At 46.2% G+C, this 19,150-nt stretch overlaps 1 protein-coding gene across 1 annotated transcript in view; it reads right to left on the reverse strand.

The window, feature by feature from the left end:
• LOC142560195 (uncharacterized) overlaps positions 1 to 19,150 on the reverse strand; it is a 64,230-nt gene that overhangs the window by 16,055 nt on the left and 29,025 nt on the right. The window contains exon 2 of the mRNA XM_075672117.1: positions 17,939 to 18,067. Coding sequence (XP_075528232.1) covers positions 17,939 to 18,067 — 129 coding nt within the window. The remainder of the gene's footprint in view (positions 1 to 17,938; positions 18,068 to 19,150) is intronic.

Here is a 19,150-nt window from a genome sequence, read left to right on the forward strand (position 1 = left end):
GTAATGTTATCACGAATCGACGGAGGAACGTCAGAGAACTCTTCCGCTACTCTGTCGGGATGATATCCGAGTTCCTGCAAGATGGATAAACCTGTCTTCGTTGTAGTGAGGCGAGTTAGTTGTGCGCGCTCCTGGGCCTCTGCAATCTCTTCGAGAGTATTATGAATGCCAAGCTGCATTAAGCACTCTGTACAAGTGTATACGGCTAACCCGAGAACCCGCTTAGTAATCTTTCTAAGCTGTGCATTTAATTTATCCCGCCCTGCCAGTTTCCATCGATGCATGGCTGCCACGTATGTAAAGTGGCACAGAACGAAGGCATGCATTAGTCGAATGAGTTTATCCTCCTTGAGTCTATGATGCCGATTTGATACCCTCCGAACTAAACATACAGCACTTTCAGTTTTAGCAATTAGCTTGCATATAGTCTTGCCATTTGTACCCCCTGACTCAACGATCATGCTCAAGACTTTGATTGAAACGACTCTGGGTATGCGGCAACCGTTTCTTTTATATAGGTGAATGTCTCTGTCTTCTAAACGATGTCCACCCCTTCTGCCTTGGATCGCGTTTCTTGGGACTATACAGTAAGAGTTCCGACTCCAAGGGGAAGCATCTGAGACCGGTGGGTTTGAGATAGGTTTCGATAGTGTCTATAGCGTCCTTAAAGCTCCCTCAACGTGACCATCATTGCCTTCTGTGCATCATATAGTTATATCGTCAACATAGATAGTGTGTTTGATGCCTTCAATCTTGAGAAGCTTTTCGCTTAGGTCGACCATGACTATATTGAATAAACAGGGGGAAATGATTGACCCCTGTGGGGTGCCCCTCTCGCCAAGTTCCAGCGGTTGTGATTCGAGATCAGCCATCCGGAGGGTAGCTTTCCTATCCGAGAGGAACGATCTAACATAGTTGTAAAATCTCTCACCCAGATTGAGCCGAGTTATCGAGGCAAGGATATGCGAATGTAGAACGTTGTCGAAGGCCTTCTCAAGATCAAGCCCCAAAACGGCCCGAGTGTCGCTAGAGTCGTTGTCTATGATTTGATGCTTAATCAGTTTCATGGTATCCTGTGTGGATAGGCCTGGTCTGAATCCTATCATACTATGGGGGTAAATGCCGTTATTCTCCAGGAACCGGGAGAGTCGATTCAGGACCGCGTGCTCCGCTACCTTACCCACACAGGATGTAAGCGAGATGGGCCTCAAGTTGTCAACGCTAGGTGTTTTTCCAGGTTTGGGGATGAGTACTGCGAGAGCAGTCTTCCAAGGTAATGGGACGGTTCCATTCCTTGAATTACCTTGGAATGGAATGCCAATTTATTTAATAAATGTATTTTGAGCGCGCAGGCTTCCGCCTTCATCCTCTTTGGCTTATGCTAAGATGTCTGTCAATTATTTTTTACGAACTTCACGATGGTCACTCAAATAATGAATAACCAGAATTCTGCTGCCTCGCCGTATAGTTCAACACAAGATAGCGCATATATTACGTACGAGTCGGCTTATATGCATGGCTATACGTATAAGTCGAGGCGTTATTTCTGTACAATCATCTGTACCCTGTAGATGTGCCAGTGGTAGTCTCTCTTCTTTACGGAATTACGCAATGAAACAACAAGCGTTACCTAAATGTTCTGAGTGCAACAAATGTGCGCCTTCAAACACATTATTCCTTTATTAAAGCGAACAGCTTTCGTTGGCGCTCTCCCGTTTTCGTGGTCGGAAGAGTATGCGGTCTTAATCACACGCGCACTTGTCTCCTGTGTAAACGCAAACCAGCACTTTGAGGTGCACGTGCTTTCGCGCGAGAGCTCTTTTTTGGCATCCAAAGGTTTAGACTGCGGTCAGTGGTGGGGCTGTCTCGTGTTTCTCCGCTGACTTGGCTGGCGGTTGCGAGGCGTCGTTTCGTCTTGACGTGCTTACCACAGCTTTGCTATACCAGCTGTCATAGTGCCCGTGGGATGTGCATGGTTTTTTAAAATTCTTCGTCTACTATTCTGGGAGGTTTTAAGTTGGCATTTAGGTGTTTCTCGACGATTAACAACTCTAATCACACCAGCGTCCCAACTCCAGCTGTAGTTCACTGCACCCTATATTATGTACGAAGATGCTTATCTTATGTACTGCAGCTTCACAAGAATCGCAGAAGAGCAATCGAGGCGCTTCACTTATACACAGTGACATAAATGAACAGAATGGATGACATAGATTTTAAAATATGTATCATCTATGTAGCATAAATTTCCAGACATGCACCATTGTTTAGCAACGAATACTGTGTTATCTGTACATCACGTGCAATGGAAGTGAACATTGAAAAACATCGGTCTACCAAAACCAGGCCGGACGAAAAGCGAGTTTCAAGGGCCCTTCGGAGACCGACACTAAGGAGAGAACCACTGTCGAAGAAATTCTTCTTCGCCAAGGAAGAAGAGCTCCTGCGACTAAACAGACAGAAGCTCCAAATGCAACCGCTCTAAGATCGTAAAGAGAGAGGGCGGCAGCCAACGGCAGCCACCTCGCAGTGGTTCCGTCACAAAGAAGGCTTCTGCAATAAGGAGAAGCCCCCTGAAGCGGCCCAGCGAGCAATGCCCAGAAGAAATGAAACGATTTATTCTAGGGCCGCAAAATCTTGCATTCATGGACCTCCAGAAAGCTCTAGCAATAACCTCTTGCCGCAGAACATGCTGGTTCGTCTCGTGCAGTGACAGTTCGGACATGCTGCTGACTGGACCATTTCCCGTTGCGCCAGGCGGTCAAGAGTGGCAAGCACGCCCAACCTGAGGCGCCACGCGAAGTCGCGGAGGGAACGAGACAGAAAACACGCAGTTAGCCTTCCTCATGACACCTGTCTGGCGTGAGTAGCACGCGCTGGGGAAACTGGTGGGAACAGTAAGGCCACTGTCGTGTCAATGATGGGACTAGCAATCACGTCTACTCTGGGACAGCTCAGCTGCACACAGTGATAAAATGCTACGGCAGTTGCATAGAACATCTGGAACGTTAGCGACTGGGGGCCTTTGTTGAGACGCACGTTTGGCAGCAACTGCCGAAGATGAATGCCCAGGTTAGAACTCACGCGAGACCTCGCGAGAACTCGCGCGTGGAATTTGTCAACTTGCACTAGACACAGCAGGAAAGATAACGTGACCAGAAAATGGAACAGTGGAGTGACTGAAGAGATGACGAAATGCATAATGGGGGTTGAGAGAGAGAGAGAGAAAAGGATGCACAGAAAGGCAGGGAGGTTAACCAGAGGCAGTTCCGGTTGGCTGCACTGCACGGGGGAAGGGTGAAGGGGGATAAAAAGAGAAAAAGAGCAGAAGGGGGAGATAGAAAGAAATAGAGACGAGCACGACCAAACCGCGTGCATTACAAAGCGGTAGGCAGCGGCGTTCTTACAGTCTGTCGTGAAGCCCCGCAGACCGCAGGAACCTTAATAACGCGAGTAGGGCCTTTAGCGTGGATGTTCTGTGGGAGTACTGACCTAAAATTTGAGTTCTGATAGTGGACGATTGTCCAACTGGTCCAGTACTCTGCACATCACTTGTCTCTAGGCGCTGTATCATGGGCAGACACAGATAATGTGTGCGAGTGTCTCATCGCTGCTGCATGTGTCGCAAGTGGAGTTGTTGACCATTCCAATAAGGAAGGCATATGAGTTTGTAAATACAACGCCTAGCCACAGACGGTACAGCATGGCCTGTTCACGTCCTGGTAACCCAGGTGATAGATGCATCCGGATATCCGGAAACAACGAACGCAAGCGACACATAATGAAAACGTTCGAGTCCCACAGGGGCAAAGTACATTCATGAGACATCAATCGCAGCCCAGCCGCAGCGTCTGTTCGCGAAATCGGAATCAAAACACGTTGACCACTTTCATGCGCAGATCGGGCGGCTTCGTCGGCGTGGTCATTCCCGCTGATGCTGCAATGTCCTTGAAGCCCTTAAAGATTATGTTGTGTCCTTGGTCATGGCTGCGATGATACATGTGTAGAATTTCTGAGGCTAGTTGTTCATTGAGTCCGTGGCGCATTGGGCTTTGTATGCACTGAAGGACTGCCTTGGAGTCACTAAAGACTGTCCATTGTTGTGGTGGTTCCTGATTAATGAAATCAAGTGCAGCACGGAGTGCCGCAAGTTCAGCACCCGTTGATGTGGTCACGCATGAAGTTTTTAATTTTATTTCGTCAGATTTTGCCGCGATGATGACTGCAGCAGCTGAAGTGTTGAGTTTTACCGAACCATCTGTGTAGACATGTTGCCGGAATCTATGTACGTTGTGAATATGTTCCAAAGTTGCTTGTTTCAAAGCTTGCAACGGCGCTCCAGCTTTCTGTCTGATTCCTGGAATTGTCATTTTCACTTGCGGCTGGTGCAGACACCACAATGGATCTGATAATCGTGTAGCTGGCGTAAATTCTGATGGCAAGTAGGACTGATGTCTTACAACACTTTTGGCAAAAGTTGAATGTGGCCTCTTTGCTGGCAAGCAAGTAAGATGGTGTGAGGGAATCCGAGTCAGGTGTCGGATATGTGCTCTCAGGATATTTGTATTTATATAGGCTGCCAAAGGAGTGTCTCCGGCAATGGCCACTGTCGCAATCCATTACGTAGTTTTGGGGAGACCGAGACAAGTTTTGTGTGCTTGTGCTTGCACACTCTGAAGTTTGCGGATATTTGTAGCGCAAGTATTTCCTAGTACAGGTAAGCTGTACCGCAGGAAGCCCAAAAACAGTGCTTTATATAGTTGCAACATTGATGATACTGTTGCGCCCCACGACTTCCCGCGGAGAAATGCAAGAAGGTCCACGATGGCGGCCAAACGCTTTGTCATGTACGAGACGGGAGGACTCCAAGACAAGTCCCTATCAATGATGACGCCAAGAAAGCGGTGCGTTCGTCTGTGTCGTACAGTTTGGTCATTAATCCCCAAAGCATACGGGGCCATCGCTTTGCGAGTAAAGGCAACGAGTGCACATTTCTCCGGGGAAAGCTCTAGGCCTTGCCTACTTAGGTATGTTGACACGGCCGTCGAAGCCTTCTGAAGTAGTGCGCGGACTTGTAGACGTGTCACTCCTGAAGCCCATATGCAAATGTCGTCTGCATATACGGAGACTGAACGGTTTACTGTAACGAATCGGCGAGACTAACGAGCACCAGGTCGAACAGGGTTGGGCTGTGTACTCCGCCTTGCGGTACACCACGACTGGTATAGCTAGACGTCGTTGGTCCGTCTTCAGTCAAAATAAAGAAATATATTTCATTCAAATAGCTGCGTATCCAGCGAAAGGCGTGTCCACCAATCCCTACAGATTCTAAGGCGTCCAGAATCGCATGATGATGGACATTGTCGTATGCACCTTTAACATCAAGGAATAAGGCCGCAGTGATTCGCTTTAGATGTTTCTGGTGCTGTACATGTGTTACAAGGTCAATAACGCTATCTATTGACGAGCGTCCGCGTCGAAATCCAGCCATTACCTCTAGATAGACGTTGTAAAATTCCAAGTACCATTCTAACCGTGTAAGGATTATGCTCTTCATTACTTTGCTGCCCACACAGCTGGCCAGTGCTATCGGACGGTAAGATGACAATTCCAGTGGAGACTTGACAGGCTTGAGGAGTGGAATAAGGCGACTGGATTTCCACGTGGTAGGGACCAGACTGTCACGCCATGATGCATTGTATAGGCCAAGAAGTGCATCTCTGGCCTCTTGACCAAGGTTTGCAAGCGCAGAGTATGTGATGTCATCGGGTCCTGGTGACGAAGATCGTCTGCAGCCAGCAAGTGCCGCCTCCAGTCCTTCGATGGAGAAAGAAGCGTCCATACGAGGATCTCAGGAGCAAGGGGGTACAATAATAGGAATAGGTGCCCGAGGTGAATGGGTGAACGCTGGACACGCGATCCTTGCGCAGTAATCTTCGGCTACGTTGACTTCTCGGCGGCCTTGACGGAGGGCTAGAGATTTAAATGGCCAGCGCTGTTGAGGAGCTGTTCGAAGTCCGCGGACTGTTCTCTAGACAACTGACAGAGGTTTACGCGGATCGAGAGACTCACAAAAGGATTTCCAGCGTTGATTTCGCAGCACTGCAAGACGACGTTGAATTTTCTTTTGAAGACGTCTGGCCTCTCTAAGGTTGTAAACCGATTTAGTCCGTCTGTACCGTCGCTCCGATCACCGGCGGATTGCACGGAGGCTCTGTATTTCCGTATAAAAATATGTGCATTTCTCCAATGGCCGATATAAACGCTGTTAAGAACGGCCAGCTGCAGTGCAAGTTTGCCAGCCAGTTACGCCAGCGGTGGTAACCTCATCTTGGAACGCAATCGCCAACCTCTAGACTCGTCGCCGTTGCGACTGAAGGAGTTCGACGAAGCAGGCTTTGGGCTGAAACCACCAACCTCTAACGTCGGCTCCGGACCTTTACACCTGTGTGTGTGTGCGGCATGTGTATGACAGCCCTCATCCTCCAAAAGGGCGGGTCATCTTGAATGACGTCGAACTATGACGTCGAGCAGAGAGCTTATAAGCAGGGATTGTCGGCAGCTGGGTGTGCTCGCTGTGTGCTCGTCGTGGTGAGCTGAGTGCTCGTTGTCGTGCTCGAAATGTACTAGTGAGGTGCGTGCTCGTTGTCATGCTCCAAATGTACTAGTGAGCTGTGTGCTCGTAAGCTGTTTGCTGTATGTTAGTCTTGCGGGCTCCATATGGGAATCACGCTAGACTGTCGATGTATGTCTTGTCTAAGATGTAAATAATGTAAATAAATCCTGTTCACCGAGTTCCTCTCTACGACCTTCAACTCCTTCAAATGGTGGCAGCGGCGAGATCGTCCGACGAATCCTACATCTGGTTGACAGCGGTGGGATCGTCCGACAACTCTTACAACGCATAGCATCCTGCATAGCCTTGGTGATCTGAATTTCTAGTGTGGACGAAAAGCCTTCGTGGCATGCATCTACCATAAGTGATTTAAATATAGGACAATCTATTTTTTGTTTAAGATTGGATGGGACGGATTTGGTTAGGCCTTTAATCTTCAGGTAGGTAGGTAGGTAGGTAGGCAGGTAGGTAGGTTGGGTGGTTGAACTTCGTTATAGAGATACTAGGTAGTGCCGCGAAAGATGGACTGCGCGAATTTCTCCGCTCAAGAAGTGGAAGGTCAAATTCTCGCGAATATTAAATATTCGGCTTTGATATCTTCGGGCGCATCCGACCACACGGAGTCAGAAATGCCATAATGATTACAAAAGCTGATATACGATGAGATGCGCCTAGTTGTATATAAAAAGGATGCTTCAGTCTACAGTTTCGTAAGGTAATGAACAAATATCTTCATTTTGGAATAGTAGGAGCTTTGTCCAATATGAGACCATACGCAATGGAGAGGCGAAGGCAGCGTGATAGGCTATCCTCAAGTGCGAAGTACAATGTAGTGTCGTCTGTGAGAGTTTTCACTTTGGCAGCATTGCTGCCAGGGAGCTGAAGGTTTCGCACGCATGAATAACCCTTGAAATAAATTATGGGGTTTAACGTGCCAAAACTACTATCTGATTATGAGGCTCGCCGTAGTAGAGGACTCCGGAAGTTTCGACCACCTGGGGTTCTTTAACGTGCATCTAAATACACGGGTGTTTTCACATTTCACCCCCATCGAAATAGGGCCGCCGCGGCCCGGATTCGATCCCACGACCTCGTGCTCAGCAACCCAACACCATAGCCACTGAGCAACCACGGCGGGTAATAACCCTTGAAATAAAGCATTACAATATGGCTCAGGACTACCGACGAATGGTGAAGGTTCCCGAGGAACCCATCGAGTAATGGCAAAGAGGGCGCTTTGCCGGCCTCAGTGAACAAGATGCTGTGTAGGTTAGTGTAGACCTCCCTCAGTCGTTTCGCAAAAAGGTTGAGGAAAGCCAAACGTTTTCAGGACACAAAATATGTACGCGTGTTCTGCTCGGTCGTATGCCCTTTCACGGTTCAACGTGACCAGGAGACCACGGGCAGACTTTGACATCGTATGAGCTATGGTGTCATGCGTTGTCAAAGCGAACAAGCCTGATGACGGTAAAGAAAGAAGCTCATCAAGACCCCCAAGCGCCGAACGATACTGACCAAGAAAATCTTGTAATCAATTCGCCACTTCGGCATGAGCACAATGCCGTCATTTCAAAAGCTGACTGGGAAAACGTTATCCAGAAAGCACCTGCGGATAATCGAGGTAAAGGAGACCCCAGTTTCATTCCAAAATGGCAGCTAGGTGGAAGCTCAATATGCAACACATTCGGCCCGAGGGCCGAGCCATGCTTCATGGAGCGCAACGCCGCCTTCACTTTTTCATGTGACGGAGAAGCGCGCAGATTCAGCAGCTTGAGAAGGGACCTGAGGCAGCTCTCTAAACATAAAAGGTGAGGTTGATATCCACGTTGGCTTACATGGCCAAACACGCCATTGCCTCAATATGCGACTCGAACCGATCACGCACACGAAGCGCAGCAGCAGGTGCCGCCTCACATTCGCGGAGTCCATGGCTCCTGCTGGCCTAAAAGCGAGTGCTTTGCGTACCGTAATGAATCTGAATAAGGACAGGGGTTATGCCCACACCATCTCGCGGCCGCTGCTAAAGAAGAGGCAGCGAAGAGGCGCTGAAAGCGTTGAAGCGCCGCCAAGCTCGTGTCGAGATGGGAGATCGGCGCGATGCGGAGATTTGCTGTTGTTGCAGCTAGTTCTCCAGAAGCATGGTGATGCAGTGCGCGCTCCTTAATGAAAGAGTATAAGTGCGTATGCGTTTCAAGTGCGCCTCGGTCGTCCGGTCTAGATCTAACAAGTGACGCGCGTATAGAGCGCAATACACTGACGCTGACATACACCATTCACAAGACGGAAAAGGAGAGGCACAGCTTGAGGATAACAGACCGGTTATCAGAGACCCACACGGAAGACGGCGGAAAGTGCAGAGCGTTTAAACGGGAGACAAAGGCGTGGGACGTAAGCGTGGTGGAGCCTGCGGACCACGTTGCCACGCCGAGACGAACTTAGCTCTGTGCACATTATGTGCACCCAGTAATGATAGGGCTAGACGAGACGTAAAAGACGTAATTATCTCTCAAAAGGGTACGATTAAAATCACACCTACTCCTCTGAAACTAAATGTTGGAAAAGAAAAAAAATCACAATCCTGATTAAACAGGCATTTGAATGCAAGGACGTTATAAAGAAAATAAATTCATTTTAGTTTCTTGCAAGCACGTCACATGGGAAATTACAGCTTGGACTATACTAATCAGTTCTGCTTACTGCAACGAACTGTTAAACCCTTGCACATTTAAATGCAATATTTTCATAATATCAGCCTTAATAAAAGCAATTTCTCTTCTGGACGCACAGCTCATCACGATGTCCTGGCACATGTTCAGGGGGCACGCTCTGCTGAAGTAACAAAGAATTCACCTTTCGACTCTTCAGAATAAGGTCGAGGTTTAAATGGACCGTTTCAAGTCGACCTCGTCGACATCGTCCGCGCTAGAGCCCGGTGTACACAAGGGGAGTTTGCAAGGCGGATCCACTTGGAACGAGTTCTCAGGATGACACCACTTTCGAGATATTAATTCTCGAGCTTTGGGGAGAAATGCATTGGCGTTTCAGTTACTTTTCCGCTTCAGTGCATAAAACGATGTTTTGTTGAGAAAGTGAGTGGGATGACAGGGCATTTTTTACCGCAAGGTTGACGGTGCATACTCGTAAACGGTGTCATCCACACAATTCCTTTCAAGTGGGTTTGCCTTGCAATCTCAACAGCTAGAATTTGTAAATTGGGATATTACTTAAAAACTCAACTAGTGATTTTTTATGAATTAGTCGACTAAGCATTTCAATTTTTTGGGCAAGTAATATCAGCCGCTTCGAGTAGACCAACTCATGGCCTAGAATTGCGCTCTCTGCCACAGGCAATTTTAAAAATTTTGAAAGTGTTGGCTGAAACATTCTTTATATAGCGGGTATGGACTACCTGGTGCTTTTGTTGGCGTTTAAGTGCGATAGCAATTATAATGATATTGTGCACATTTTGCCGCCGCCGTGCTGCCCCGAATAAATGCGAGGATAATGAGCGGCCCACTCGACGTATGCTGCAGGTGCGAGAGAAAGCATGCGAGGGCAAGCGGAAAAGGATGGCGGCGTGACGCGCGCTGTCTTCCCGCGCACCCAAAGCTGGAAGTCACGTAATCCAGTGCGCGCCGCGCTAGAGGAGCAAAGCGCGCCTCTTTTCTAGCTTGGCTGCGGCTGCTGCGGGTGCCAGGATATGGGCGAGCCGAGATGGTTGGTGGCTTCGCGTACATGTGTTATATATATATATATATATATATATATATATATATATATATATATATATATATATATATATATATATATATATACACAGTGAAGTAGACGCGCGTATGAAGCGGTTTATTGACGTTTCGGCCGGGGTCCGGCCTTCATCAGAATACATTGCATGATGTCACTAGAGTTAATATACATGCGCCTATCAACCAAATGAAGATACGTTTACATGAAAAACAAATAAAATGGGCGAACAAAATGCATCCGAATCGTTCAAAGGATAGCCGACACGTGTATATACCGATGGCGTTTGCAAACATATCATCTAAAATACACAGCATAAAAACGCACCGAAATGAATTGTAAAAACCAATGGCCACGTGACAACAAAACGTCAATATGTGCTATGTTATCAAGCAAACACAGACACAGAAAAAGAGGAATAGCGACGTACTAGTAGAAGAAGGGACAAGTGACGGGCTACAAAGACAGGCAACTCAATTTTCCTACACATTCATTCATACCACACGCGACGGTATCAAACTTATACATAAAGAAGGATTCGCGGGCTTCTCTATCATAATTCGAACGAAATCCAGATTCAAGCAACGTGACACGTGTCAGCTATCCTTTGAACGATTCGGATGCATTTTGTTCGCCCATTTTATTTGTTTTTCATGTAAACGTATCTTCATTTGGTTGATAGGCACATGTATATTAACTGTACTGACACCATGCAATGTATTCTGATGAAGGCCGGACCCCGGCCGAAACGTCAATAAACCGCTTCATACGCGCGTCCACTTCACTGTGAATATTTACCCGGACCCAGAACTGCCTTTTTTTCTGGTATATTGGAACAATGGGGGGGGGGGGGGTTCCGGAGAAGACCGCGTTGAAGCACGTCTACTGGAAGTACCCAAAGAGAGCTCCGTCACTGACCGTTGTAGGTGACTCCCAGACGAAGCATATTTACCAGTACTTCGATCCTGCGGTGAACGAAACGCCAGCGTTTGTGTCTCAGTGCGGTGCATCAATCAGTGACGTACCAGCACTATTGGATTTCGTCCCCCAGTACACCACAACAATCGTTCTTCATGTAGGCACCATCGACCTAGCTCGAGTATCAGCCCGAAAAGCTTTCCAAAGTTACTGTGAAGTCATCAATCACATCGCCAAGGAACGTCCTGAAATCACCAGAATCTATGCCACTCTCATACTACCAAGGACCAGGAACCGCCGACGAGAGTACCCCAGCGCCACATTTGTTCGCTGCTTTAACCAAGAAGCGTGTTATTTCAACACCCGGTTGAAAAAATTCTGCAGTCGCTCTCGACTAGTATTTTTGCTGGACCATGGGTTTGAATGGCTCCCCCCGCACCGCGTGCTCGCAGCTGATGGTTTACACCCGAACTTCGAAGGCGTCTCACTCATGGCCTGTCACATTCGGCACCTCTGTTACAAGCCGTCCAGTGCTATGTACCATTCTTGGTTAGACAGTGCTCCCAGCAATCCGCCTCAGCACTGCACTAAGGAACCGAGCGTTGAAGGCCCATCTTCTGACCCGGCGTTATTGATAGGACAGACAACGAATGGTAGTCCCTCTCAAAAGGAGTCATCACCCCACAATCGAAAGACACAGGTCCATCGCAAGAAGGCTGCTTCAAAGAACCGCAAGAAGGCTGCTTCAAAGAATCGCCCAAAGAACGCCGCAGTGATAGCTCCGTCAGCTGAACAGTCGCCTTCAGCACAGGACGCTACAGGTTCCTCCCCCAAAAGGTCCCCGCTACGAGTTTCTCAGAGCCCACACGAAAACCGTGGATGATGCTCCGGCGAATTAACTAAAGGCTGTGTCTCCGGGTAACAATATTTCTTACCTCTGTTCAAATGCATTTCTAAGGCTATAGAAGATTACAGAAAAAAGAATTCGCCATGCTCTACATGTAGATACGCTAAATACCTACCTAGCTGCGGCTGTTGCACCAAAGGGTCTCCGTATTGTTGTAAAACCAGCTCTGTCGGACATGTCTGAGCGCAATATAGCTAGATGGGATAACATACTAACAAATGCTTCACTACAACTCACCCGTGTCATGTTAGATCACTATAGTTCTTCCAATAAGAAATTCATGAACCAAGAAAGTCAAATTGCTGCGAGCTTAAACTTGTCCTCTAGCCAATCCGCCGCATTAGAGGAATTCGCAACCAAAATACGGAATGAAATCTACGCAATGAAAGCCAAGAAACTGTCCCGTGATGGTGTTTTGTGCTCTTCTGGAAGCCAGGACAAGGTATTCAACTCTGCCCCTCTTCAAACCAAACCTCTAGAAGTACACTCTGGCACTTCTTCGTCATCCTCTGTTAGTAGGTTTGCCCATCAGGAGCAGAATAATATTGTTAATATTTCGGACATTCAGCTAACAGCTGAGGAGTGCAGTGTTCTACGTCGTGGTCTTAATTTTTGTCCAGCAACAGGTGGACATAATGAATTTCAACTACTGAAAGATTTGGATAATTTCGCCCGTAACTTACGCTGGCTCGAATACTTCCATGACCGCTCCAATTTAAGCAATTCGAAACACGCGTTACCCTCTGGCAAGCGCTGGGTCCCTCCTACACAGCGCGATAGATTTTTGGACATGTATATCAAAGCAGTACAACGAGACGTTCTACAATTGTATCAAAAACAAGCACCCTTCCGCCGTAATTTGTCCGCCAGCGAAATGAAAGCACTAAATACCCTGTCCTCTCGCAAAGACATCGTCATTAAGCCTGCTGGCAAAGGTGGTGCTGTTGTCATAATGAACAAGTCCGATTACGCCGCAGAGGCCCACAGACAGCTAGCAGACGCGACGTTTTATAAACGCCTTGATCATGACCCCACTGAGCAATATAAATCTTTGATCAAAAGCACAGTGCTAGATCTTGTCAAGAAGAAAAAGGTGCCTGACAATGCGGTTCATTCTCTAATTCCACTAAGTCCTGTTGCTGGTCGTTTTTACCTTTTACCTAAAATTCATAAGATAAACAACCCAGGTAGTCCCATCATTTCTGGTATTGGTACAGTCACAGAAAATTTGTCCAGCTACGTAGATTCCCTGATTAGTCATATCCCAACTACGTTTGCCTCTTACGTAAGAGACACTACCCACTTCCTGTCGGATATAATCGATCTCATTATTCCTCAAGGTTCTCTTTTGGTCACACTTGATGTAGCATCTTTGTATACTAACATTCCACATTCTGATTGCATCATGGCTGTCGTCAATTGCTACGAATGTGTATCACCCAAGAAACTCATCGATAGCGACACATTGACAACTTTGCTAGCCCTTATTTTAAAACTAAATAACTTCGAATTTGAAGGACAGAACTATGTGCAAGTTAGTGGGACGTCTATGGGTACGCGAATTGGCCCGAACTACGCCAATATATTTATGGGTCAGCTAGAAGAAAAATTTTTGCTAACCAGGACGTTAAAACCTTTTTATTACAAACGCTACATTGACGATGTTTTTCTGATTTGGCCTCATGGGGAACAGGAACTGCTTTCTTTCATATCCGACTTTAACAATGCCCATCCATCCATATCATTTTCTCACTTGTATTCTGCATCTACTATTAACTTCGTTGACGTCAGCGTTTCAGTGCTAAATGATAAACTGTCTACTGCCCTATACAAAAAGCCGACAGATAGATGTCAATATTTGCACTTCGATAGCAGTCACGTTAAACATTGCAAGACTAGCATTCCTTATAGCCAAGCCTTACGTTTTAAAAGAATTTGTTCTGCGCAATCAGAGTTTCAAAAGAATTGCGGTACCCTAAAAAACGCTTTAGCCAAACAAAATTACCCACCACAATTAATTGACGATGCAATAAAACGCGCAGACGTGCATGACCGAAGGACGCTTCTTTGCATTAAGAACAAACCGACTCCCTCACCCCAGACAAATCTTGTCCTAACCCACACTGCGTCAGTCTCAAGTGTTTCGCATGTATTAAAGAAACACCACAATATTCTAATGCAAAGTGAACGCCTCAAAAACATATTCTCTGATCCGCCTAAAGCAGTATACCGTAAAGCTAGAAATATTCGAGACATACTAGCATCATCATCTAAGACTGACTGCCCTGATGCCATCGGATGCCATCCTTGTCGAAACCGCGATGTAAAGTATGCCCCTACATGGTGACATCGCAACAGGTTACTAGTACGTCTTCAAACTTTTGTTTAAAAATCAAAGGCGATTTCGACTGCGACACAAAAAACGTAATATACATGCTTGAATGTACGGTCTGCAAAAAAACGGTACATCGGACAAACAGAAGGGCCTTTCAGATTCCGCTTTAACAATCATAAATCCCACGCTAACACGTTGCCCAACCTGCCCATCTCAAGACACGTGCATCTTCCTGACCACTCATTTGATAAACTGAGAGTCACGTTGCTTGAATCTGGATTTCGTTCGAATTATGATAGAGAAGCCCGCGAATCCTTCTTTATGTATAAGTTTGATACCGTCGCGTGTGGTATGAATGAATGTGTAGGAAAATTGAGTTGCCTGTCTTTGTAGCCCGTCACTTGTCCCTTCTTCTACTAGTACGTCGCTATTCCCCTTTTTCTGTGTCTGTGTTTGCTTGATAACATAGCACATATTGAGCACATATTGACGTTTTGTTGCCACGTGGCCATTGGTTCTTACAATGCATTTCGGTGCGTTTTTATGCTGTGTATTTTAGATGATGTGTTTGCAATCGCCATCGGTATATACACGTATCAGCTATCTTTTGAACGATTCGGATGCATTTTGTTCGCCCATTTTATTTGTTTTTCATGTAAACGTATCTTCATTTGGTTGATAGGCACATGTATATTAACTGTACTGAAACCATGCAATGTATTCTGATGAAGGCCGGACCCCGGCCGAAACGTCAATAAACCGCTGCATACGCGCGTCTACTTCACTGTGAATATTTACCCGGACCCAGAACTGCTTTTTTTCTGGTATATATATATATATATATATATATATATATATATATATATATATATATATATATATATATATATATATATAAATATACTGTGTGGCGCCCCATACTTGGCCCACAAGCTTTGAGTCAATTGTCAGGACAGCACCTACCAAAGCGACGGCTCTCGCGTAGGACCAAATCTGGGTCCGTTATCACAAAGCTTTCCGACCGGTAGCTCTTTTTTCCGTCGCTCGCCCACGTTGGCTAATAATATGTCCAGCATCAGGATTGGCTAGAATTTTTTCTTAAGAACAATTCTAGCGTAAGAAGTCCTTGTGAATATGGGCTCTGATCTGTTTTCTGTGCAACTAGTGACGGTCGTAAGAAACAAATGCTGATATAGGCGATCGCTTTCTCTTGTCTCATGCATATGATAGAGATTCAGCATTAAATTGCAGCTGTCTTTCAGATCAGTTGCCGATTCGAGAGCTCGTACAGACCTAAAGGGGGATGTTTACGACTGCAGAACCGAAGATGAATTGCTTTGGCTGATGGTGGTTAATAAGATACCCACACATAATTAAACATAATAAATTGTCCACTGGTAATGTACTAACACTCAGTTTTTATGAAGAACCGAAAAACATACACCGAATGCAAGGCCTATGTCATCTTTTACATTATTATTTATCGTAGCTTTGCTTTCTAGCCGTAGTGGCGCCGCAAGCGCAAGACGCAAATAGGTAGTGAAGAAACCCTTCTCAAGCTCGTATATCCTGCGTATCCAGCGTTCGCAAAGCTTTTTGGAGCCCCCAAATATTGGTTTCCCATTTCATAACTCTCCATTATAAAAGAGTGTGCACTAATATATACTTCATATGCTTCAGAGAGCCGGTGCGAAGAGCAAACTTCAAACTTATAAATAGGCGACAAACAACCTGTATTTGCGGCCCTTTACTAGCGCACATTGCACAGAAGACACGCAATGGTCATGTTAAAGATTTGTAAAGCGGTCGTTGTCACCTTACAAAGGAATATCACTGCAGCGCGTGCTTGCTTTTCATGGTTATGGCTTCTATGCAGAGTTAGACGGGCTTCGTGCTTGTCTTGATACCTAAGAAGTGCCTACTTATAATGTAGTGATATCCGAGCAATGACGTCTAGGAAATCTAACGCAACCTAAAGAAAAAAAAAACACTGAATTAGTGTATCCTTAATAGGTCTACGCAAGCTACTGAAATAAAGCCCGCCATCCGGTGTGTTTTCTATGTACGTCACCTAAACGCAATCGCCAAAGTTGAAAGCTCCTTTTCTTTCAGTCTTGCAGTAACTGAACTTCTGCCAAAACGGGGCCGCGGTAGCTCAATTGGTAAAGCATCGCACGCGTATAGCGAAGACGCGGGATCGCTCCCCACCTGCGACAAGTTTATTTTTCATCCACTTTTATTTCCATTAATTTATCATTGCTTTATTTCAATTATTAAGTACAAGTTATTTCCCCTGTGTTGTCCTTGCTGTCTTTGTTTGTTGGCTTCTTATGACATGAATGTATATATATATTTAAAGTTTGGGGGTAGACCTATTTTCCAGTTCTTACTATATATATATATATATATATATATATATATATATATATATAGTAAAAACTGGAATATAGGTCTACCCTCTCCCCTATTTTACTTCTAACAAAAATGAAAAGAAGAAATGGTGTAGTCCGAAAAAAATGATCGGTATATAAGACGGGGATCGATTTTATGCCGTGGTTTTTTGCATACGGGGTATACATATATGTATAATAGTGTGACTGGCGACGACACTATTTCTTTACCAAAGGCGTTTGGCGCTTCTACTTTAAAACCACCTCTATTGTTTTTGAAGCTACCAGTTTAACACATATGTGCATTGGGCCAGCACCCTTTTAGTTTCTTCACACTCTAAGGTTATGCGAGATAACCTGTGCGGAAGGAAAGGAAGTGTTCTTCTAGAATGTTCCTTATGGCGCGGAAGAGAAATAGGGAGACGTCACTTCTGCTGATTATTCTACAGCAATAACGTTGGACACAGTTTGTTTCGAGTGTTGGCTAAAGACATACTATATATGCCGCCCGAGTTCAAGAGGCCCTACATAGCCTAACGTTTGGCCACTGCAACCAGCACAAAAAAAAAAGCGAATGAACTCTGTATCCAGATAGAAAAACAGCTGCTAAGACAGTCTCTAGTCCTTCGTCAACGTTACAACAAGCGCAATTTGTTTCCTCGCGGCGTCACAAGTCCACACACACACACACACACAAAAAAAAAGAACGACTGCGACCATCCTCCTCCCTCCCACCTCACTTCTCCCCGAAGAGTGCTCTTGCCAGCCTCCGGGAGAGCACTTTTCGGGCTGTAAGAGGTACTCTTATCCTCCCAATCGAATACTCTGCAAGGCGGGATTGTGGAGGACATTTGATCATGATGACAACCGCTGTTCTTGGTGCACAAAAGACGTCATGCAAGCAGACAGCTGTCCTGGTTAAGATAATGCACATAGTCACTGGTGGCCTTGGATAAGTTCGCAGCGAATTCTATTTGTACTTATGGAAGGCGTGTGCAAGAGTGGAAGGAACAATCAGTGGTACTTACGATCTCCAATATTTCCTGATGGATTCACATCATGGGCGGCCCTTCTCTCTCTGTTCGGCAGATGTTCCTTTATTCTCACTCCGGCGATGTGGGGCTCAGAGGTGCGCGTAGCCGACCCCGAGTGCTCATCTGCTTCGAGAAAGTTTCGGAGCGAAATGAGTCGGTCCTGTCCTATGCCACCTATAGACGGGAGATCACATCCCGCCCCAGTTGCTACGAAGCTAACATAATGATGGCACATGTCGTTCGGAACATCGAGAACTGCAGGACGACGCTAATAAGCCGTACGAGACATCACCGACAATTAGTCAATACTCGAAGTGCAATGAGGGAACGCAGCAAACAACTGTCGCAACGCCGTATTCACGCAGTTTGCGGAAATGCTGTAATGACGCATTGTTGAGAGCATTAATCGCCTATGAAGATACGCGATATCGCTGGTGATAGGTTCACTTGCATGGATTCCCGCCAAGTTATACGGCAGACTGGGAGAGTGTACGGGGCTTTCCAGCGCTGTTTTCGTATGTTATTTTGTGTATAGCTCAGACTCTCAACTGCTTGCCCGCACGATAAAGACTGGGAATAACAATAGGCTGATTCCTTTGTACCGGAAAGGCGCTCGAACATTGTGCGCAGCAGTGCGCGTAGCGTGACCCTCGGAAGAAATGCTGAAGTAACGTATCAAGGGCCGGTTGCGGCGTCGTTTCGGTGGTGCCCAAGTCATCGACGACACTGCGCGACTTCTCTTCGGAGATTTTTGGCCTTTTGGCCCTGCAACCGAAAAAACTATGAATTATCTGAAAGTGCGAGACAACTTGAAACGATTGATCTCTGAAGGCGAGAGAGAGACAGAGAGAATGAAGAGGAAAGACAGGGAGGTTAACCAGATATGAGTCTCCGGTTTGCTGCTCTACACTGGGGATGGGGGATAGGGGTTAAGAAGATGACAGAGAGGAAAAAAAAAGAAAAGAAAAAGAAACACGCACACATGGAGACACACACACACAAAAGGCGTTCTAGTTAAAGGCGTTCGCAAAGGCCGGTAGATCGCAAAAAAGCGCGATAGCGCTTGCACGGACTTCTTCTGTGACGTTAGCTCCCTTCGATGTTGTAGAATTCTTTTTTCGGATAGCGGTTGGTCGTCCAGTTGGTCAAGTTCGTGGCGAAGGCATTCCCTCTGTAGACCGTACTGCTGGCAATCGCACAAAATAT

The sequence above is a fragment of the Dermacentor variabilis genome, chromosome 1 (assembly GCF_050947875.1).
Source record: "Dermacentor variabilis isolate Ectoservices chromosome 1, ASM5094787v1, whole genome shotgun sequence".
NCBI lineage: Eukaryota > Metazoa > Arthropoda > Arachnida > Ixodida > Ixodidae > Dermacentor > Dermacentor variabilis.